Genomic DNA, 23,507 nt, shown 5'->3' on the forward strand with positions numbered 1-23,507 from the left:
GTAGTGCCCTCTAGCGGAGGGTTTCTGGCCTAACTCATGTAGAGTCGCTCAAGGATTTTATAGCATGACTTTCAATTTTTTTTGAAAGTGCAAGAAAATATAAGTTGACTTTACCGAAATTACAACAAATCAATCCAGCCATCCAGGACTTATATTTCTAATTACATTATTACATTTAATGGCTTAAGGACAGAATGGTGATGTAATGATTTTTTTGCTCTATTCTTGATTCAAAAAGGATCAACAAGACACCTTAGCAGCAGTTTTACCTTTATTAAACAATACATGATACTGGAATTTGACAGCAATGCAGCTCTTGGTCGTTAGCTGCAGGAGGCAAAAAAGATACAAAGAGTTTCCAGGTTTCTGTTTCTTTCAACCTAACCTTGAACCAACTGTGCCTGCTTCTTTTAGCAGGCGCTGACGTCACAATAAATGTGCTAAATGTTTTTCTCCTTAATTTGTGTGTGACTTTAAGTTCCTTAAGAGCAAAATAAAGGAAATAAAGAATCTCACTGAATCATGCAAAACCCAACAAGCCAACATTTACAATTAGTCTCAGACCACAACAGTTCACTCAAACGGAGCTTCATTTATCAGTAAGTTCAAATATGTTCACCTACAATGACAACAGCATACTCAAACACAGCACAGAAGTGTTATTTAGCATATTCCATGAGGTATCCATGTACTCCAAAGATCTCATAGCCTCAAAGCAAAACTTTATTTACATCTCACATCCATGATACCTACAAGAGGAAAGAGGATTTGGTTCAGAATTGGGTTTTTTGGTTGTTGTTTTTTTTTGTTTTTTTTTTATGTGAATAGTATCAAAGGACCTACATGCATTTCTTTCTACAGTATATACAGTTCAGGTACAGGTTTTCACCCGTGTGCTCTTTCAAAAAGTGCCAAAAAAACCACAAAACCCCAAGATGAATTGGAATGAAAACAATTAAACAATAATTTTAGAAAGAATCTATTCATCCTGTTAGCATGGTTGCAGAAGTCCAAACATTAAACACGGCAGTTAAAAGGCATTTATCATCATTTTGATCATTTTTCCTCTTCAGTTGTGCTAAGGATTATAGCACATGCTGATTGAATTCATTTCCAGGTCTGAAATTGAGAATTATGTGAAAAGATATGGGAACAAACAAGCAAAAAATGCTGAAGAATGATGATGTCACGTTTGAAATGCAGATTGTTGGCATAATTTCATAACACAAAGCAACGATTCCAAGGACTCCTGTTCCAATTCATTCATGACGATTTACATTGCAATTTATCAAGTGAGGATGAGGGAATCAAGAGAAATGTTGTCTAAGTGCAACACTTAGGAGACTTAACAAACCAGCACCCTACAGGGATTTAAAAGCACGCTATCGTATTTTCAGTTTACCTTCAATTTAACAAAAATAATTGTTAACTTATTCTTACAAAAAGTGTAACTGGAAAACTTTTTTATGCAGCCTTTAGATAAATATCATATCTGTTTCTCTTGTGACTAGCATTGTTACTCTGACATACTCGAGCATTCATCAGCCCTTTCCTCACAAAACACAATTTATTTGCGTTTTATTTCACAGAGCCGTGCAGTCATTGTTTAAGTCTTGCTGTTCTCCTTATTAAATTGGAAGAGGTTTTGTGCTGAAAGCAGGAAACATCAAATGTAGCATTTGATCTGTCCAGATGTGGACAGAAAATACACATCTGTTAATGACTAATGGATTAACTGTTTTAGAGGTGGCATAAATTTGGTTCAGAAAACTCATTTTTTAAATTTGAAAATAATTATAAAGTAATTTTTTTAAATGATTTTTGGTTCTATACTAATATGATACTTGCCCTTTAAACTGCAATTCATTATATTGGTTAGAAACATCTATGCTTTTTGATCATATTCTTTTGACAACAAAAACTTAGAACCCCAGAGTGACGGAAAGTTATGAAACTACAAGAGTTCAAAAGTCATTAAAGTGCGTTTCAACACAGCTGTCTTTGCTCTGGTGTTATTGGCAGCACACATGTATGGGATGAGGAGCTTCACAGTGTTTAGCTTGGTGTTAGATGACTTAGGAAGTCGGAAATAGTCTAATACTTGTCTTTGTAGGGTGGAAATAAAAGGTTTTAAATTTCTATAATGTTCACTATATGGACGATGCTTGGATGACGATTCATACCCCTTGAAACTTTTCATGTTTTAGCATGATAGATTTCAGAACGTCCCCGGTTACTCTGACAGTGTGAATTAAAGTCCAGTCGAAAAATACAATTAGAGTAGAGAATATGTGCTTCTACCAGCTCCTGGCAAAGAAAACATATTTGCTGATTTCCATCTTTACCACAAAGGTGTTGGGTGGGGTACCAGGGTTACGGAAACAGCTTATGTTAGATGTCCTGTTTTTTTTTTTCTCCCTCCAGGGGGTCTTTTTGTGGGCTCTAGTGTCCCTTATTTGAAAGTAGGCTGACAGGAAGAGGGAATGAAGGGGGGAAAGACATGCGGAAAATGTCCGCCGGGTCCGGGAATCGAACCCGCGTCCGCCGTGTCGAGGACTGAAGGCCTCCAAATGTGGGTTGTGCTATACCCTATGCCACCACAGCACGCCCTGGTTCTATCACACTTTTAACTAGTTCGGTTCCACTGACTCACAGTGAAAATGAGTCATAGATGAGTTAATTTCTAATTAATTGATTGATCCACCCACTGTTTTTAATTTTCATTTGTACTTTCCCACCATAAAATGTGTGTTCATTACGCATATAAAGTGTACATTTGTTATCTTTTTCTACTATTGCATCCAAATCAAACCACTTCTTCTAGGAAATGCTTGTTTGTTGCCACTGAGAAAATCTCAGACCTTCTGCAGTTAAAAAAAGAAACAAACAAAAAAAAAAAGATTTGGAAGTCATTATTTTTACATCACAAAAACATGGAGTCAAACAAAAATAACTCAGACAAACTTTTTCTTCTGACCATAACTCTTGACACACCAATCAAACCCTATCAAAGACTCTATGTACACCAGATAAAAGACACGTGAAGAAACATGATCACAGAAAATATCACTGTAACTCTTTTCCTTTTTTGCGGTTAAATGTAAAACGGGTCGATGATTCACAAAGCAATTAATAGCTTAACGTCTTTTTCCTGCAATCATTGAGTGCACGCATTTGGGTTTGGCACTGGGGGTGATGTTGTTATTATCTGAGGTGGACGTTTTACTGAATCCATGAGCCGTGGCCAACCATCTGAAGCTGGACATTAATTACTGTCCAGAGTTCCTCCTTGGTGTCCAAGAGGATTTTGTTGGATCAGCTCCCCAGTTTTAAGCAGTGTGTTCGCCTTCCTGTCAGTGTTTTGCACTACCTTGACTGTCCCAAAAACAATGTTTCAGCAAATCAGAACAAACAGATCTTGCAGGTACCTGCAGCTTCTATAGTTTTACACCATCCCATGTTAAATATCCTTCTGCCATGTTTCCTTATGTGCTTAAAACTGACCGAACTGACTTTCTGTAATAGGCCACATGACAAGATAAGGCAAAAAGGAGAAAGCAATCTTGTTAATAAGAAGCATAAACCACATTAGGATTTATGGAGATAACCTAGAAAAGAAGAAAGTGTAAAGAAAATGTGGGAAGACACCTGCAAACAGGACTTCCTGTCTCAGCAAGCGCGATTATAGAAAGGAAGAAGATGACACAGTGGCAGGATATAATAAATAAAAAGCAGGAGAGGAAGAAGGAAAAGCATTCAGCATCATCATCCTCACACTCCCCCTGTTAATTCCCATCCTTGCTGATGTTGAGGATCCATTCCCAAGATAGGTAGACGTTCTTGTCGTCATCGGTGAAGCAGGACGTGACCGCATATTGACCTCGGGACATGATCCCCTTAGGCGCCTCGTCAGCGGGACACAGGAACTCCTGCTCTTCTGCTCGCGGGCCGTAGCTTCCCATCATGCACACTGTGGTGATCTCTGTGGGGCAAACACAGAATACACGTGAGTTTGTAAGATAAAACTATATATTTGAAATAAACAAGACAAACTAATCTGGACCTACTTCGTACTCCTTTCTTGTAGGTCACTTGACGATACTTCAGGCCAGAAACAATATCTCTGTTCACCTGTAAAAATAAAACACACACACACACACACACACACGCACACCCACCCACACACACACAGATTTAGATGGTATTAACTAGTTAAAGTCTTACTTATGTTATTTATTTATTTTTTAAAATAAATTTTCTCTGTCCCAAACTGGCTCTAAAGAAAATTTGTAAAATTCAGAGAATCCAGTTATGGGTTTTTGCAAAAGGCTGTGGCTGGATTTGTCCAGCAGAGGTCCCCACAGCACAGTTTCTCTTTGATTTGAGCAGTGCTCCCAACAGACACACACCCGCACGCAACCCCCCGCCCCCACACCACACACACACACACACACACACACACACACACACACACACACACACACACACACACACACACACACACACACACACACACACACACACACACACACACACACACACACACACGCACACACTTGCACAAACCATGGGTTTTTGTTTTGAAAACCTCAAAGTTGTTTCCCTTTAACGTTATTGTTATTAAAATACATTTCTGCGGATTGTCTCAAAGCAGAGGCCACCACTAGTAAAAAAAACAAAGAAAAAAACCCAAAAAGAAGTAAACCTGCCACCACAACGTGCTTCTGCAAACTACAAAATACTTAATCACAATATTTAATACGAATGTGCCCACCGCATGTTTCAGATTTTAATTTTGAAACCCCTTGCATTATTTTCTTTCAGTTTACTTGGTATCTGTCACATAAAACCCCAGTGAAGCAGGACTTGACCGGGGTTAGGTCCCATTCAATGAGTTGCAAATGGTCAGGCCAAAGTCCAGACCTAACCTGACTGAAACCTGACCAGGAGAGAGCTAAGCGTAAAATATCAACAGTCAATAGACGTCAATAAATACATTTATAGAGTAGCAATAAATGTAGCGGATGACAGAAGTTGCACAGGTATTTTATGTATTTGAATTATCACAATTATTTCTAACTGCTGTCATTGAGAGAATTTAAACTTTCTTAGAATCCAATAATTTACATACAGTTTCTCTGTAATAGGGAAAACTGCATAGTGAACTATATAACTTATGTCAAGCATTTTTCTAAAAGCTTCTCACAATAGTCTGTTGGGCTTCTTGCCCGTTCCTGGTGACAGAACCTGTGAAACTGAGTCAGGTTTAATTTAAGACATTAATGTAATAAAGACACAAAATAAAGAAAGTGAATCTTTTGGAAAAATAACACTCAAAGATGCACTGGACAATTGCTACAATTTTTTGTAGCTTGAAGAATGTCCTTGAGCCGTTGCTTAAAATAATTGTACAGAAGGGCCTCCATTTAAGTCAAATAAACTACAAAAAAAAGTTTAACATTAATACTGAAACTATACTTCAACAAGACCTCATCATTTCAGGTAATTTTGGTCAAAGATGAATGCAAATGAAGCAAAACAAAATCCTAAATATTTTTAATTGATCTGCATTGTTTTAACTTGTTTTTCTCCAACTAATAAGCACTCGACCTCCTCTTTTCCATCCATGCACAAACAAATGTGAAGAATCCAGCTTACCTTGAAGTGAACCTTCAGCCTGTATTTGGCTCCTTCCTGTAAGGTGAAGCTGGTCTCCCTCAGAGCACTCAGCTCTCCTGCACACAGACACAGAGTTACTAGCACCACACGGTCTGTGTTAAATACAAAATGTAAATGCAGGTGATTTTTCTCTTCTCTTTTTAGCCATGTAGAAATTAATTTTAACATGTAAGTGATCCCCCCCCCTCTCTTTTCTTTTTAGTCATATCTGACTGCGTCAGATTTTACTTTTGTCAGGTTTAGTGCATTTATACTGATGTAGCAAAAAAAAAAAAAAAGGAAAGAGAAAAAGCATAATGGACCACTGGAGGAAAAAAAAACACACACACACGCATACACACCACAATCAGAAATGCATCCACCGTCTAATCACTTTATATCTCAATTTAAAGCCAGTCCCGAGTCCGGAGTGCTCCCTAATGGAGAGAGATAAAGGAAGGAGACGAGGAAGCGATAAAGGAGATATAAAGAACTGAGGGGATAGAAAAGCAGCAGGGATCTGAAGTGAGGAAGAAGAAAGAGAGGGAGGATGACTACAGCTGAAGACGTCCGCCGCGTCCTAATCGGCGTCTTCACATTTAAAAACATAAATATATACACAGACATTTACTTTCTGGCAGAGCAACCATGTCCAAATATTGGGTTTCACAACTTTAGCAGCTGCAGTTTCAGTGAGGACAGCCTAGACTTAGTTACTTCTGCAAGACCATCAGATGTGGAATTAGTCATTTCCAATCACATACCAAAAAAATGAAATACTCCAGAAACAAAGCTCATCATTGTAGTCCAGATGAGATCACTCTATCAAGACTTTCCTGATGATTTGGAGTTTAATCACTTCATCATCTCTACTGCCGTTTCGCTTTATTTAACCGCAGAGCTGAATCCAACTCCCTTCTCCTCATTTTCTGATTCATCTCCACTTTCCTTGGCCTCGGGAGAGAGACAGTGGATGGAAAAACGCCGACCTCCCTAGTGAGCATTGGAGAGGCAAAAGTAGGTCAGTCTTGAGGAAAGCAGTCTACCTGCTTTCCTCAAGACTGCACACACAGTGGAGCTGATATTCTACAGCGCAGACGCTGAACAGAACAGACAGTAACGGATTGCAAGAATCTTATACGCGATGAAAAGCCTGGTGGAAGACGGAGGGGAAATCTCAATCTTTTTGAAGCCAAAGCAGATATTTGATTTTAATAAAACGTTTGCAAAACATGACGCAGAACTTAACTTCCAAAAGACATGAGAAACGCAAATTAAAACCGACAACAACAACAACAACAAAAAGCTCTGGAATAAATCTTTTCTGAACATCAGCAACAAAAACGAGCTGATTTTGGTCACATAAGGCCCGTCAATGAGACAGTTAAGAAGTCAAAGAACAGCTGAGTGTTTGCAGGAGAAACTCTGGTCATCCATCAAACAGCTTTCAGGATGTTTCAGTCAGAACAGAGAGCAGACATTCCTACTGATGGCGGCCTGAGCTGTGGAGCATGCATGACCAAAATAACTACCTAACTAAATAACTACAGACACCAAAACGAAAGCGTTTGCAAAATTGTTCATTCTATTTATTTCAAGCAGTGTAAAAATATTGTGCAGTTTCATTCCTATGAACGCATCTAAAAATAATCTCCAAACATGTTGTAAGACAAAGTACCAGGCCCAACATCGTATCCATTCGTCCTCCTGGTGTTTCCAAGTGTTTTATTCTACAGGCAGAAACATATGAGACTAACATCCACCTTATTTGGATGAATTAAATGATGAATCTTTAGAAAAACACCATGGACCTGATAGGAAACCTGACTGACATTCAGTCCGCTTGGTGTCAGGAGCGCATCGATGTGCAGCAACGTCCTTACTCAGCAAAACGACCCCTGCAATACGAGAACCCAACAAAGTCATCGCTGGGCCTCGGGGGACCAGAAGGCTGAAGATGCATCACGGTCCAAGGATAATGACTCGCAGAGCGTCAGTGATGTGTGCTGTATAAATTGTCGCCACATTAAAAGTTCAAAAGCTAACAACTGGCTGCGCCACTACTGCCAGCGAGTGTTTCAGATCGCAGCGGAAGGATTGTGACCCACTTTTCTATGCTGAATTAGTTTGGAGGATTTTTCTGAGCAACAGCGAGCATGTAAAAGACACCACAGCTTCCCATCTACAAAATCTTCATTTAGGTTTTTGTTGTGGCATTCAGAGGTGGACTTTCTGGTGTGCTTTGCATCATTTATGGGGGGGATTTTTCTGCCATGCCTCAGAGACATTTCCTCCATATCTGAGGCGACCTGCACCAACATACAGGAGTATCACAGTACAATTATTCATTCATCGTTTGCCTAATCATGCTTCCTGACAAGCAGATGTTTTCCTTGCATGGGAAAACAGTCAGAGGATCCGTCCTGACGGCTGAACGTACCTCACATCAGGGCCGGCTGTCAGCCTGATAAAACCGTCATGCAGAGGCTGCGGACACGTAATCATTAACTACCCGAGAAGTGCTCTCTCTTTGCTCTCTTCTCCTTTATCCTGCCGGATCCTGATGTGTTAAGCTTTGATCTGGCACGTAGCGTCACTCAGGAAATCACAGCGGATTTAAAGATGATTAAAAGAAACATGCAAAAGATGTAAATTTTGTCAAGTCATGTTCTGTCTATAAGTTGTTTAATGCTTCTAATATGTAGTATCATTTGTAAAGTGCATGTTGAAAGCCACGTGGGTTATTTGTCTGCATGTTTGTTTTCATGATTGTTTCACAGGATGTAAGTGGTCAAATAATTGTAAACTGATTTAGTCAAATTAAAGGGCAGGTCTCTTCTCTGCTGCCAAAAACAAATTTTGGCATGTCGAGTTGAGTCAATCTTCATTAGTGCAGATGGAGTGTGTGCATAACTCGGTACTAAATTAATTTGTATTATGTTTCAGTCGTCAATTGGTGCATCATTTGGCAGATACATAAAAGTGCAACGTGGATGTCAATAGCACTACTTGGGCTTAATTTAGACCAATATGTTTTTTTTTATTTATTTATTTGCATATTTACATAATCTATAGTCAACTTTTCTATGTTACTTTCTGAATTTAAATAAGACTGAAAATTTTCTGTTTGTGGTCAGTTGAGAAAACTAAAATTATGTCAAATGACTTTGTGGCAGAACAATGGCTGTTAATTTTATTACTTTCCCACTTACCATTTGGTAGAATTAACTTTTAAGCAACGTAGCTTGATTCAAACATGCCCATATCTTTCGACAAGCTTTATAAAATAGTTTGCTTAGTGCTTTTAAGTGCACCAGTCCCTCCTGCAGCAGAACATCCCAATAACTTAATGCTTCCCCTTACCTCCTCGCAAAGTAACAAGGGTCAAAATTTAACTTCAGGCAGGAAATTAATTTGTCAAAAACAGTCAGGATTTTTGTCTTTTTCTTCTCTGAGTAGCATTTCAGTCCATGTTGGTGCAACTTTGCCTGTGGATAACGATACTCTCTGACCAGCTTCATCCAGCCGCTTCACAAAGACTTTGAGTTTTGTTTTTGAAAAAATATTCAGTATATTTTATACCAAAACTTTGCACATTTCTGGGAAACAAAACCTGACTTGTTCTTGAACAGAATGATGATCCGTGGGAAAACCCCCCCATTTATTTAACAATAAACCAGATTAGTTTTTACATGGTTTATATTTCAAAACCAAATGCTTAAGTTATAGTACAAGGAGATGAAGGGAGCCTTTCATCTGCAAAGTAGGTCCATATGATTCAGCCAGACTTAGAAATCTGATCTGAAACTAAAACCTGTCTGCTGACGATCGCTCACCACCTGTCACATCCTCTATCTGACGTAGTCGAGATCTTAGGGCTGTGGAAAAGTCTGGCCTGAACAGTGTGCTCCCTCCATACGGTACAGATTTCCCATCTCACACTGAAACATGGTGTAGTCTGTCGCTCTACGTTTGGATTTTTGAAAGGAAAAAAAAACAAAAAACATCACAGTGTTTCGTATTGCCTAGCAACCAGCTGACCTTTCCCATCTGCAGCCACAACGTGTGAATGTGTGCATATGTGCGGCTGCGATTTTGAAGAGGCGAATCTCTTAGAGGAATTAAAGGTTAAGTTCACCAGTTTGAAATCTGGGAGAAATGACCTTGAACACCTTTTGCTACCTTAGGTACAGACACCAACTGTGCTCAAGTTGATTCCTTAACTCTGATGAAGACAGAAAGTCAAACATTCCTCTGAATCCCTGCAAGGCATCGTCCAGGAGGAGGGAAATGTCACTGCTGCTGTCCGCTGAGCAAACATTTAACTCTGCTCATTCTCAGAAACCCAAATTCAGTCTGACCTGGGGAGGATTTTATGCTGCAGCTGCATAATCATTAAACTCCACTAAATGCCACTAAATGTGTGGCATAAAACTAATACAATAATAGACAACACTAAACCCACCGTCAACATGTGGAAGCATGGCGGTGGTAGCATCATGCTGTGGAGATGACTCTTCTGAAGCAAAACATAATTAAAATAAAAGCAAACTGTATGTGTATGTAAAGCTGCAGAAGACTCCAAACTGGGGTTGGCAATGACCATAAACGAAAGAAAAAAGACACAACTTTTTTGCAGCTGTAATTGGAAGGCAGAATGCAAACACACACAAATGTTTCACAAACTACGTGGAGGTATGAGTCTTTTTAGCTCATACGATCTCAATAAAACACATGAAAGAGTGCAGCTGTAACGCTTTCTGCCTCGCCATTTGTCAGTGTGGCTTGTCAGCAAGCTTAGATCATTGAGCCAAAAAACAATCCGACCCAAAGAGCTGAAGATGAGGAGGGGCGGGGCACCTGTGAGGTCCATGGTGATTGGTTCAGGAGCATCGTCACACAACAGGATGAGTCTGGTCACTCTGACGTTGGGCTCAGTCGGGTCTGGTAGAAACAAAAGGAGAAAGCAGTTACACTTTAAGATGATGGAACAAGTGAAAAATGATGATCTAAATTTAAAATAGCCAACAACAGCTTAACAGGCGTTCTTGCTTTAATGTTCAGCAGTCACTGTTTAAATCAGTTTGCTTACAACATGTGTAGTGTTTGTTCAAAGACGGAAAAAAAGCCTGGATTTACAGCTTGACGTCTCCTCTCATTGTTTTTTTTTCTTTGTCCCCATTCTCTGATTTACAGTGATTCCAGTGGTGGTTTCTGAAATGGACATGTTAAAATATCATACCCAAATCTAATTCGTTTTCATAACACTTCCACCAGAAGCATATCTATCACAGCAGCTGTTGTAGTTTCAGAAAACATGAATATGGAACATTAAATAATTTAGATTTTTTTGTCCCTTTATATTGTCAATAATAAACCTGTTTGAAGTATCATAAGGAAAGCTACAAACTTTTGTAAACCATAGATCCACATTCCTTGTGTAAAGACTGATGCAGCTGAGGTTAACTAAAGCCAATTTTGTGGAAGTTTTAGTAAAAAACATTTTGCCTTTGGCAGAGGTTGGCAACTTACTAAACTTATTTTTACATCTAAAATTGCTTGTTTTTCATTTTTATTTATCATCTAATTATAATAAAACAATAATAAATTGTTATATTTGACTCCAATTGAAGTGAAAGTATTGGAAATCCAGTGTGAAAAGAAATATATAGGAAAAATTAAAACTAATTTACTGAAAAAAAAATTACATTAAAGTCACAGAAATGTAAAAACAGTTTTGGCACCGCCAGAGCTCCATACAATGTCTTTTAGATGAAGGTAGCTTGTCACTGAGTACTTCCGTAGCCCTTTTGGCGCAAACTCAAAATGCTTCCTGCTCAGCTAAAATGCTTTTTATCAGCTTTTATCTGATGTTTCTATGGAAACCAAACGTGTCTACGTCTAATTGAGTGGAGGTCCAAAAGTTCAAATGTACCCCCATTTTCTGGGGAGAAGATGTACAGCTCGACTTCCCCGCTCATCTTTGTCTGTCCGTTCTCTGAGTCACAGTCACGCTGACTGAATGCGGAGCTGGAGGTCGTTTTGTGTTGCAGCCATTAAGGATCCGCTATCGCAGCCTGGCTCCCGGGTTAGAGATGCTGAGGCGAGCAAGTCTGTTGTTGCACTGTGTGTGCGTGTGAGTTATGCCCACAGCAATTACCCTGTAGTGAGGGAATATTTTTTATGAACTCTGCAGTAGAGCCGGACACCGGAGTAAACAACAGGTACGCCAAGAGGCTGGCTAACCTGGACTCATTGCCTCTGGTCCCAGCAGGGTCTGCTTGTACTTCACCAGACTTTCATCATCTTTGTCCATTGCCTGGATCTCCTGCAGCGACTTCTGAGCCGGGGGATTGTAGTTCAGGTTTTTGTCCTCATCTTCCTCCTCGATGGCCAAATTACTCTTGTCAGCCAGTAGACCTTTGAAGATGACAGGAGGATTAATTATTTTGCATCATGCATGGTATATTTTAACAGTAGACCTATTATTATCAATGAATCCGCGTGTGCTTCCATTTTGTTATTTTTTTTGATACCTAAAAAATAAAGTAGAACAGAAACTCTAGAAGTAAATCGATATTTTGTCTCAGCTTCAGAGCATTATTGGCTCCTTGCTGCTTTACAGCTTCCAGGAGAAACTGAATTCTCAAAGATGTTGCCAGATGCACCACATAGTTGGGAAAAACCTCCATAGTTTACAGATTGCAACGAAAATTGTCAGAATTTAAAACAAATTTGCTGACATAGCATTTGACAAAAACGGATTTGCTGTTATTTCAATACATTATTGATTAAAAAAAAGTTTTAAAGTGTTTTTTTTTTTTTATAACAATAGTGTAATCCAGAGGACAATCTTTACAGCAAGTGAGTACCCAAAGTAAATTTTGACAACATTACCTTAGCAGACCAGCTTTGCGTGGTGTGAATGCTGGCTTTGCCTCATTTTTATGCTTCTGCCAGGATTTAGCACACTGTGCAGAAGGTTTGACTTGATTCTTGTTTTGTTTTTCTTAAGTGAAAAGCAGCCACAGAAAACCTTTAAGACACTGACAGAAAGTGTAGAGAACCTTTTAATCGAGAACCAATTTAAACATTGTGTCAAAGTCTGCCCTCAAGTTCTCAGGTCCTCAAAATACAAACAAATGTAATAATAGAAACCCTGCTGCATTTCAGCGGCTCGGTACTCTGGAAGCAAGTGAGAGACATCTCAGAATCTGCACAACGCATTACTTGACGCAAGCCAACTCCAGCCACACGGGATTGATTTCATCTGGGAATCTGATCCAGCGCTGATAACCACAGACATCCGATCATGTGCCCTGCAAGATACAATTGTAATTCGACGTTTAGCTCCTGCCTGCACCTTTTGGGCCTGAGCAGGTTAGAGAAATGTGAACTAACAGCAGCACTACTATAACGTGTCCGGTAAATTCTGTTGTCCCTGTGGAAACGTAATTAGGTCGACATGAATTGCTTTTGACCAAAACGGTGTGATGTCAGCTCAAAGTGCGTACATCATGGTTCATTAGAGATTCCAGCTGCATGTGCAGAAGCTAATTATCTGGAGAACACGAGACGCTCTCTGTTATGTTTTACTGCACTCTAACAGGCCTGTTTAACATCCTCCGGTTCTGTTTTGTTGCTCATAATGAGATGACACTGTGTGAATCAACCCACAGTTGTGTAGAGAGGTAATTTGATGAGTTGGGGGAGGACAAAAAAAAAAAAAAAAAATAGTCACATCCAGTCACAAATACCTGCATTCACCGGCACAGACTGGAACACCGACAAACAACGATGGCCATTGTTTCTGTCTCCATTAGTGACCTAGCTATGGTGGCCCAGAAGGGCAAACCACTGCAACAAGTCACTAAACGCATCGACATATTCAAAAACACAACAGCTCTCCAAAGTAAGAAAGCACAACTAAGCTAAATTCAAGGCCACGCGTTCTGGGAAACATCAAATTACATCATAATTGACAGATTAGCACCACCAATCCACTTATTGCCCATCCAGAAAAAGCAAACAAAAGAGAGACGTAGACTACAACTATCACAGCGACACAGAAGCCCACCTTCCAAATTGGATATAGGAAGCACATGACCTCATAAATGATTCACTGAGCCTGTATTTACATATCAAACTCTGCAGTCCTCCCCCGCTTCAGTGTGCAAACGCACACATTTACACACACAGCATGCTTCAAACCAGTAAGAGTGCGTGTTTTTTTGGTTTTTTTTTTTTCCTTCTTTGAACTCAAGGCTTGTGACCTGAAAATGAGCAGAATCTATTACTGCTCATTTTGAAAGGCAGAGTCTCTTGTCCCTTTGAGTGCTTTGATACTGATTGTTAAAAACAACAAAGGTTGCACATCGGGGAACATTTTTGACAAATTGTGCAAAATGCAGGTGAAGTTTTTCACCTGGACAATGAAATAATTTCAACCCCAATCTGGGATTTGATAATAGTCTCAATAACTTATTAATATGATAATAATTTGCCTAAACCTATCTGATTACTTCTTTAACTTTCCAGTCCACCTACTGCATCACTCAGCAGATCAAGTCAGCAGTTTCTATGATAATGGACACAGTAATGTCTCAAAGCACATGGGAAATTATAATCATATTCACAAATCAAGACATTGATACTCCTAAAATGAGTGTCGTGGTTATTTCCACGTTATTCTTTCCTCTAGCTGCAATCAAAGTTAAAAGAATAAATTAGTGATTATGTTTATCCGCCTTCCCAGTTTTACATAAGCGAACGTTATCTCCCACACGTTATTATACAAAAGGTGGAGCCAAGCTGCAATTTTAGCACCACTTCTGCGCTAGATTTCACAACACGTATCTATGTGCTGATATTTACAGCTGAACCAATACATTTAGGGAAAAATCAACACGGCAATCTGTTCTGCTTCAGGGGACGTTGCAGAGAGGAGGAAGCACTGCTCACTTGAGAACAGAACATTTCACACAAACGCAGAATCTCTCAAGCGATTCCTGACTAGAAGTCAAAGATAAAACGTCCGCATCCAGGTTGGGAATGAATTATTCAAGTTGACTTCTCCGTCTCTGTCCTCCGTAGAGCGGCAGGTAATTACTGGTAATAAGGCGAGATAAGCGACCCTTATTTGACTGAACACCAACACATAAAGCTACAGCAACTCAACCGATGTATAACGACGGCATGGCGTATTTTTTTTAAAGTGGTCTTTTAAAAGGAAACATTTTATATTTGCCAGTTATTTCAGCTGAAAAAAGCTAGAATTTCACCACTTTTCTAACACCATCATCCCAGCTAAAATCACAGCTAGCTCTGTCTTAAGCAAGTCATTTTATTGTTCTTCTCACTCTGAGCTTCTTTTGAATCTTTATTCTTTTTTTAAATATTAAATACCAGCTGCATTATAACTGAGAATGTTTTTTTCCCACAACAATCAAATACATAGCAGTCAAAAGGGAATCAGATATCAAGAATTCCCCATTTTAAACAGAAAAGGAACATTTCAAAAAATATCTTTATGTGTGCTACTATTTTAAATGAAAAGCGCTAATAATATTATCAACCTTCTCTATGCTCAGTATCAAAAAGCATGGCAGCCATATTGGGTGCAAAACTTGAGAGTTTCCCTTAAAAATAATCAAACCAAGAGGCTGGAGACTCTGAGAAAATAGCAGAGGACCAAGTAAAGAGCCCTGAGGGACTCCACCAAACCACAAGAAGAACGTACAAACTGTTTACACTGTTGCTGTCACCTAGGTAGTAGTGATGTGGACACTGTATTATTTTTATTTTAGACTTTAGGATATCTACTTTATCAAAGTTAGCAGTTAAATCAAAGAGCATTTGTCTTCAAAAATCTGTCGCCAGGAGGATTTCATTAAAACATTTTAAAATGTTGATTAAGCAACTTAAACTTCAACTACATAGCAATTGAAAAAGCCTTCTATTATAACATTTTTCTCCACATTACTTTAGATATTTGTTAGAAACGTCACCACAGATCTTTTTTTCTTCTTCAGCACTGTTGTCATCACAAAATGTGGCTTCCACTTCATGATGTGAAACAGTCTCTTAAATGGATTTTCTCAAATCCTGCTATAGACATTTCTGCCACTTCTGACTCTGTTGCACTTGTGGGGGAAGACAGGCAAAAAAATAAAATAAAATAAAAAATGCCAGTGTATCTCGCTTTATTATCTGTTCCTCCTCCAGTCCTACATTGCAGCAAAGGTGCAACATGCACTGCATTTGTTTGCATTTCACATTTTTGATTATTGCCTTTTTCTTGGATCACTTTCTGCTTTCTCTCTCTCTCTCTCTCTCTCTCTCTCTCTCTCTCTCTCTCTCTCTCTCTCTTTTCTTTTTTTATTTCGTTGCCTGGCAACAGCTCAAAGCCAGGATGAGTCCCATTTCTTTCTGTTTTATCAGTACGGGATTACAGGAACAAGCTCCTGCTTGGTGCAGCTGGAATAGCTGCGTTGCTTTTGGACACATCTAGGATAAACTCCGTTTACAGTTTCCATCCCGAACCAAGGAGAGGCTAAATGGATCTTAGCGTTTATCAAAACGGTTGCAAAGAAAGTGGAAACAGTGCTTATTTAAATCACTCTGACATCCGTGGGGCATCCTAATAAACAAAAGGTTGAATCCTTTTGTCAGCTCACAAAGTTTGAACGCCTCCTTTCACCCCCGCAATCCTCATCTTTTTGTTTTCCTGATTGCTTTCCGTCAGCCGCCTCCTACCTTAACCCAGATAAGGTTTACTGTGTCAGAAAATGCCTTTTTTCCCCTTCATGTCGGGACTCTGCGGGAGTGTGCATGTGTGTTGGTGCCTTGAGCGCTGATGTACTGTTTTTTGTTTTTGTTTTTTTTAATAGTCCTGGGAGTCTCGCTGTCACCGCTCTGCTCTAATACTTTAACGAGACCTCAGAAAAGGAAAGGCGCGCGCTCGTACACAAAAAGGACACACAGTGGAAGATGAAGAGGAGGCTTTTAAGGTCTCTGCAAAGCCATTATCAAGGTTTACAATGAAAGAAACGGCAGTAAAGGAAGACTGATGGACGCAACATTCGGCATCGCAGGAGAATACAAACGCTTTGCAGCCAGAACGACTTTATAATTGATGTGTAACCTGCAGCACATCAGAGGAAACGTTCAATCTGTCAATGCTAAAGCCCACCACCACACCTCTGAACATAAAGAGATGACATTTTCACTGTATTTATACACAGTGGCGGGTTGAGGACACACTTAGCTGAACGCTGTTTTGGAATAAATTGTAACCCTTCAAAGGCTAATGCAAGAAGTAAATTCTGTTCTGTGTGCATGTGTTGTTTTTTTAAATTGAGCAGTTTATTTGAATGCAAAAACAAAACAAAGAAGCAAAAATATTTGGTTCTTGAATGTTATTTTGCATCATAAACACTATGTAATACTTTTGGAGTCATGAAATCATTCTTCCAAAGCAGATAGATTTGTTTATACAGATGCACTTACTTAGCATTGTGTATTTTTACTGACGTTGATACACCAAAATTGTATCAAAAATGATACAGCACAGTAACATGCTTTTTTCCCCCCTTTTCAACTGCAATCACCACAATTCACTATGAGTCAATTGCAATGTAAAAAACATTTCAAATTTGAGAAATTAAACTGTATTTAGTGTAAGCTAAAAGCTTTGCAACCTGAGCGATGAAAAGTTTCTTTTAGAGATTAAGTGAAACTGTACAATGTATGGTGTTACAGTCATATTGGGGAGAAAAAGAATGCAATTAAAATGTAAACATGCTTTCAGATATGATAATATAAAACTATATGGTAAAATTTTACACCCCAAGAAAGGCAGTAAAGCAAAATCCTTTTATAGCCTTGTTTTTGCATCTTATTTTTTTATAGCATGCTGGTGAGAAGCCAGTGTTTGCTTTTTGTCCCGCAGCCGATTCAATACTGATGAAATAGTAAAGAAGACATACTGTCCAAAAGAACATATTCACTGTTTGAAATATTTACAATGTGTTGGTGGGAGAGTAATGGCACATTCAGAAACTTATTGGTTCCTGCAGTGATCTAATCTGTTCAATGGTTTGTCAGATTAAAATGTAAATAAATATGGACACCTTTACTGTTTTTATTGTAATAATATATATATAAAAAAAAAAAACCCATCAATACCTATCAAAAATGTTGTTTTTGTAAGTAAGGTGTACTAATATATCAGAATAGATACAAAAACCTTAAATCAATTAGGACCCAACCCGCTGTGCACCCATACATTTGTAGTCTTTCAAAGGTTTCCTGTGACTTTGGACTTTCCAAAGTTTTGCAAAGTTAGTTATTATCTCCTTAGAATCTTGTCAGAATAATGAAAAGTCAGAAAATGCTTCTAATTAGTTTATTAAAACTGTAGACACGCTTTATATTAGTATAAAGTGTGGAAGTTAGATTTAAGGCACTTCTTCCCACCTCATTGCATGGTAATGCTGCTTTCTCCTTGGATTTTTCCAAGTTCCCAGTTAGAGGAACAAGAACGCTCCCTGGAGCCGGGTTTCTGTCTGGTGAAGTCGGAAACCACCAAGAAACTTCAGAAAATTTCAGTATCCAACGAGGCTGTGTGTGCACACAATGTATTTGGGCAACTCTTGATGAAGAAACATTTGCTAGGTTTTATTTTATTTCCTAGATCCTCAGTCCACAGCTGCTACATCTCCTGACTGGAGCAGGAGAGCAGAAGGCCAGTTTGATGAGCCACTGCACGTTCAATAATTTATAGCAAGATGGATAGTGATTTTTAATATATATTAAAAGAATAAATAATTTAAGGAAACAACAGTCAGATACAAAAGCGAGCTGGTGTGAACATGTGTGTGGTTTGCGGAACAGTTAAATAATTGATAAGCCCAGTTCTGACTAGCTTTTACCTGAGCTACAACACCATGTTTCTCAAAACTAGAACGTAATACCTGTTAAAAAAACAAACAAAAAAAACATTAACAACCCTGAATTTAATGTTGCTATTCACTCAACCTGCTTTGATTTTAAGACGATGTCAGTCTTCTGCAATTATCCGTGTTCATGTTGGTGCAACTGAGCCCTTGTGTTCAATCGGCTGCATCACTGAGCTAAAGAAGGAAGTGACTGCTTCCCGCAGACACAAGCGGCAGCATGTCCTCAGCTGCTCCGTCGGCCTCGATGAGACAGCAGGTTGTCTAATTGACTGACTTGATTGGTCTCATGTGTGTCCGCTCACCCACTCAGCCTCGTTTGTCTCGACCAGGTTGATGGAACGGAGAGGAGATGGGACGCGGATCGCTCCGGTTCTTAAACACGTCTGGGTCAAAGTGGGACAGCGTAAATGTTGGTAATGTGAGGCAGGACAATGGCGTGAAGATGAGTGAAGAAAGAGGCGACAAAAAAAAAAAAAAATAGAGGGAAGAGGAGAACAATGGGAAAAGGAAATTGGGCAGGAGAAGATGTCACTCGGCGTGCTGCTGCTGGCTGTGGGGGTTTGTGTTTGTCGACTGACAGCATCCGGCAGCACACACTCAGTCCTCCATCTCTGTCAAATGTCCAACGTTTCCCTCTTGCCCACTTTTTCTTTCTCTTTTTTTTTATAACCAATTATTCTTTTTGTTGTTACCAAACCTTTCTAGAGCTCTGCCCCCTCATTCTCTTCTGGCTTCATCATTTCGCCTCCTAGTCGTGTCGTTTATCTTCAGCTGATATCACCTCCTACGTTCAAATCAAAACCCACTGCTCCCTCTCTGTTTTCCCCCAATTTTTTTCTCTTGCCAAGTGTCCATGGTGTTATCAGATGATTCAAATCTAAAAAAAATAAAAAAATTAAACTGCAAAAATTACGGAGATATACGTTTTATCTTCTGCAAGAGAAAGAATTTGAAACAGTGTCGAAACATTAGATTTTTTAAATTCACATCATTGGTGATCAATAGATGAATAGATCTCCACTTACTCTACTGTAAGTCACGGCAGAATTCCTTTGCACCAGAGATAAACTGATTAAAGCTGTTGCCAATCTGTTCCTGCACTCAGAACGAATGGTTGGATTTCTAAAATCCTGTTTTAACGTGTGGCAAAAATCTGAAGTGACATTTGAGAAACGTAAGTCACTTATGATGCACCCCTGTTTCTTATTGTCTATGTGCATGTGGACGAATGTCATAAAAATTGCCAGAGTTGGTTTCTTCTGTCGTGACAATTTAAATTGTCAACAGACTATTGTAGCCATTGGAGCCTCTTCAAGCATTTGGCATGCCGATGTGAGTGAGTCCTCACCAGGGGACAGATATAGCATAATATGAGATTAAGTAAAAACACATTTGGCTCATTGCTGCAATGTTTGCACATTAAGTTTTGTAGCAATTGTATCTCTAAATTGTGATTTTCAACAATAATAGGTGTAGAAAAAACGTCAACTTTACTTTCACAAAGTCTTTAGATGGTTTGTAGTTGGTAAAGGAAGATAACGTAAGGAGCATTCATTTTAATTTGAGCAATATTTTTTTTTTGTAGAAATCATACTACAGGCAATGAAACAGCCCCTAGCATTATGCTGCTACCACCATGCTTGGTGCTCAAGCACCTTATAGTTTATGATCGGGTTGAGTTTCGGTAACAGCTCGTCGTTCGTGAATGCCGATTTCCACATCGGGCACAAGGTGACAGCTTGGGTCAAATTCAGTGTGCCAACATGATGTTGATACCAATCATGTACTAAACAAATATTGAGATTCTGGAAATCCCTTTGGAGAATTGCTTTCAGATATTTAGCCAGAACTGGCAACAAAAAGCATGTGATGTACCTTCAGCAAACTAAACACATTTATCCAACTATCAATGAGGTTCAATGCAAATATTTCAGCTCATTTGTGTAGTTTTGAGTTGGTGGTAGTTGGGTAACAATTTCCAATAAATAAGAGATTTGTGCACCAAAAGTTTAATGTTATGATTGATTAAGGTTATTTCACGGTGAGTGCATGCAGGCTTTAATTAGGTGTCCTCAAGCTGCGTTCTGTTCAAAGCGTGCACCGAAAAAACCAGATGGCGCTACAACGTCGCCCTCTCCTTCCATCACCAAGTGAACCGGACAACCCTCAGCCCCCGCTGTGCAAGAGAGGCGCAAGAGGCGCAAAAGACCTGAAATTGGATTTACAATCAAGAGGAATTTGAAATCTACCTCAGTGCAAACTGCAACTTCATCATTCATGACATTCACCTTCCAATTCATTCCCACTTACGCTAATCTCCCTCCCCCTGATTCAACAATCTCTCTTCAGATTACCTCAGCTGCCCACTTTCTATGTCTCGTTCTCTCTCTCTTATGTTTTTAAAGGAGCAAATGTCACAGTGTGTCACGCTGCATGTAGGGGGGAACCCCAGCATTATTTCTCCATCTGCTACTCTCAGGAACTGCTGCAGTATATCACACAAACACACACACACACCCCCACACACACAGCTGCCTTGTGCTGAGTGGGTTGCAGACACAGAAGGAGGGATAACCGCTAGATGTGAGAGCAGATGTTGGTGACATCATTTGACTACTGCACATGCTGCATCAGCATGCTTACACACACACACGTTTGTTTTGCTTGTTGCTGTTGTTTCCTTACAATATGGAAAAATTTCAAATAGAAGAAAATGAGAGGAGAAAAAAATGAATAAAAAAAAAAAAGAGGCAATTTTGGCAAACATTTAGCTGTCCACACCCTTAAGATGATCTTGTGGAAGCAAAATAAATAAATGCTTGAATTTGAGTAACTTATTCCATCGCCTCACCTTTGTAGCACATGGTCAACCAGAGCAGCTCCAGCACCTGACCCCCGAACTCACACACGTCCAGACCCAGCATGGCTGCCTCTCTCTGCGCTCTGTTCAGACGGCTGGACCGACGGAAACCTCCACAGGTAGCAGCAAAAGTAGGAGAGAAAAGGACGGAGAAATCCGAAGAAGTCTCAGCAACAGGGTCAGACCAGCATTTCCTCCACCGAGGGAGCGGTAAAAACCAAAAATTATGTATGTGTGTGTGTTGGTAGTTGGAGAGGGTGGAGGCAGAAAGAGGGGGGAAAAAGAGGAAAAAAAAACTGAGTGTGGGAAACAGTGGCGGTGGAGCAGTGAGGGTATCCTTGGGTGTGGATGTGTGAGTTGGAGAGAGTGAGGAAGGAGGGAGGGATGGAGGGATGGAGAGAGGGAGGAGGCAGCAGGCATGAGAATCAGCTGGCTCTCTCTGCTGCTGCTTCATCTGAAGTTCAGTAGGTGGAGAAATAAAAGACACTTCAACACAATCAGGTGTCATTTTATGTTTATTTGAACATTTTTCTTGGGAGCAAAGACAGGAAGGCAGATGCTGGTTTTTGCCGGCAGAGCTGTCTGCAGCTGTGTGTGTGTGTGTGTGTGTGTACGTGTGTGTGCTGCACTCAGACGCCGGCTATCGATTCGCAGACAAGCAGCGATCCCTCCCCTCCTGCATCCCTCCCTCCGCTCCCCGTGTCATCAGCCCAGCGACTGCAATGAGCTCATCCTTTACCCCCCTCCTCTTCTCTCTCTCTTTCTCTCAGTCTCTCTCTCTCTCTCTGTCCACTCCCTGGTTCACTCCTCGCATTGCTTCCCATCTTTCTCCACTTCACTCCAAGTCATACCTTTGTGCACATCTGGTTTTTTTTTTTACTGCTTCTCTTATGCCATCCACTCTCTCCTCCTTACATCCATCACTGCATCTCTATATTTCCTCTTTATCTCCCTCATGTCTTCTGTGACCACACCCTGTCAACATCTACGCCTGTCTCTCATTGATTTTTATTCTCCCCCCTCCCCCCCACCACTCTGAACATCAAATTTCTTTCTCTGACTTTTTATTCCGCTCTCCTTCCTCTCCTAAGCTCCCCCCCCCCACCCCCGTCGGAGCGTTAAAAGAGGCTGCGGTGCTGCAGAATACAAAATGGGGGTCGCTCTCCCCCCTCGTTGGCGCCCAGACACACTCCTTTTCACACACGTCTGCACACACACGCCTCATTAATTCATCATTCAGAGGTTATCCAGCTGTCATGTAGGATGCCAATGGAGGTAAATTCACCGTCTCACGCAGGCTCTGGCAGTCAGAAGCCGAGCTCTTCATGCGTACGCCTTAAAACTTTTTCTTCTTCTTTCTTTCCTCTATACCTTGGCTGAGATTTCTTCTCTGTGCAAGTTCAGTGAGACTGGATGTGAAGACAACGTGACTGGGTCAGCATTATGTGTCATAACCCTAATCCCTCAGGTCCGTCTGTGTGTTTGGGGTTGAAGGTGAAGCTCCGCCTCATTTTTGATGAGGAACTCAACAAAGATCTGTTAGAAGTTCAAAACGTTCAACATTTTGTAACCCCATGAATGTGTGCGAGGTGAGGGAAGAAACGCGGTACAAACGTGATGCTGCACCAGATGTCTAATCAAAAAGATGAGGAAACTTTTCCACACAGGCTTGAGGAAAAGCTTGGCTGAAAGTTTTAATTATTTATTGGAGCAAAAGAGCTTTAAATTATGACCAGTATAAGTAAATGGAGGTTTTCTTTCTCACGAGAAAAGCTTCTGTGAGAGCATAAGATTAGTCTAGCTATTCATATTTTAATGAGATTTTGTCTCTGACAAAAGCAAGCTATTGTTGTTATGAGCAGATCTGTTTTAATTGTTTGATTAAATGACATTAATTTATATACTGCATCCTAAAAGAGCTCGCTCGCTCGCTGGATGGGAAATAACAGAAAAAAAAGTGGAAATAACAGAATTTTTCCCACCCATACTTATCTAGAGCTGCAAAATACCCAAATCTAATTACAATATTT

The 23,507-nt window shown here is 39.9% G+C and overlaps 1 protein-coding gene across 1 annotated transcript; it reads right to left on the reverse strand.

Annotated features, from left to right (window-relative positions):
- Positions 1-258: 258 nt before the first annotated feature.
- On the reverse strand, positions 259-21,927 carry LOC122822269 (rho GDP-dissociation inhibitor 1-like). Its single transcript, XM_044100782.1, has 6 exons — positions 21,469-21,927; positions 11,905-12,078; positions 10,519-10,602; positions 5,659-5,735; positions 4,068-4,131; positions 259-3,982 (listed from the first exon to the last, which is right to left on the reverse strand). Exons 1-6 carry the CDS (start codon positions 21,539-21,541, stop codon positions 3,786-3,788), a joined length of 669 nt encoding a protein of 222 aa, XP_043956717.1. The 5' UTR covers positions 21,542-21,927; the 3' UTR covers positions 259-3,785.
- Between the last annotated feature and the right edge of the window lie 1,580 nt (positions 21,928-23,507).

The sequence above is a fragment of the Gambusia affinis genome, linkage group LG19 (assembly GCF_019740435.1).
Source record: "Gambusia affinis linkage group LG19, SWU_Gaff_1.0, whole genome shotgun sequence".
NCBI lineage: Eukaryota > Metazoa > Chordata > Actinopteri > Cyprinodontiformes > Poeciliidae > Gambusia > Gambusia affinis.

What these genes read in the sequence shown, in the direction of transcription:
- LOC122822269 (XM_044100782.1), bottom strand. Translation starts at nt 21,541, where the DNA reads ATGCTGGGTCTGGACGTGTGTGAGTTCGGGGGTCAGGTGCTGGAGCTG. An exon ending in GTTGACCATGTGCTACAAAG is followed by an intron (nt 12,079 to 21,468) that starts GTGAGGCGATGG and finishes TCATCTTCAAAG; the next exon opens with GTCTACTGGCTGACAAGAGT. An exon ending in AATCACCATGGACCTCACAG is followed by an intron (nt 5,736 to 10,518) that starts GTGCCCCGCCCC and finishes GTCTGTGTGCAG; the next exon opens with GAGAGCTGAGTGCTCTGAGG.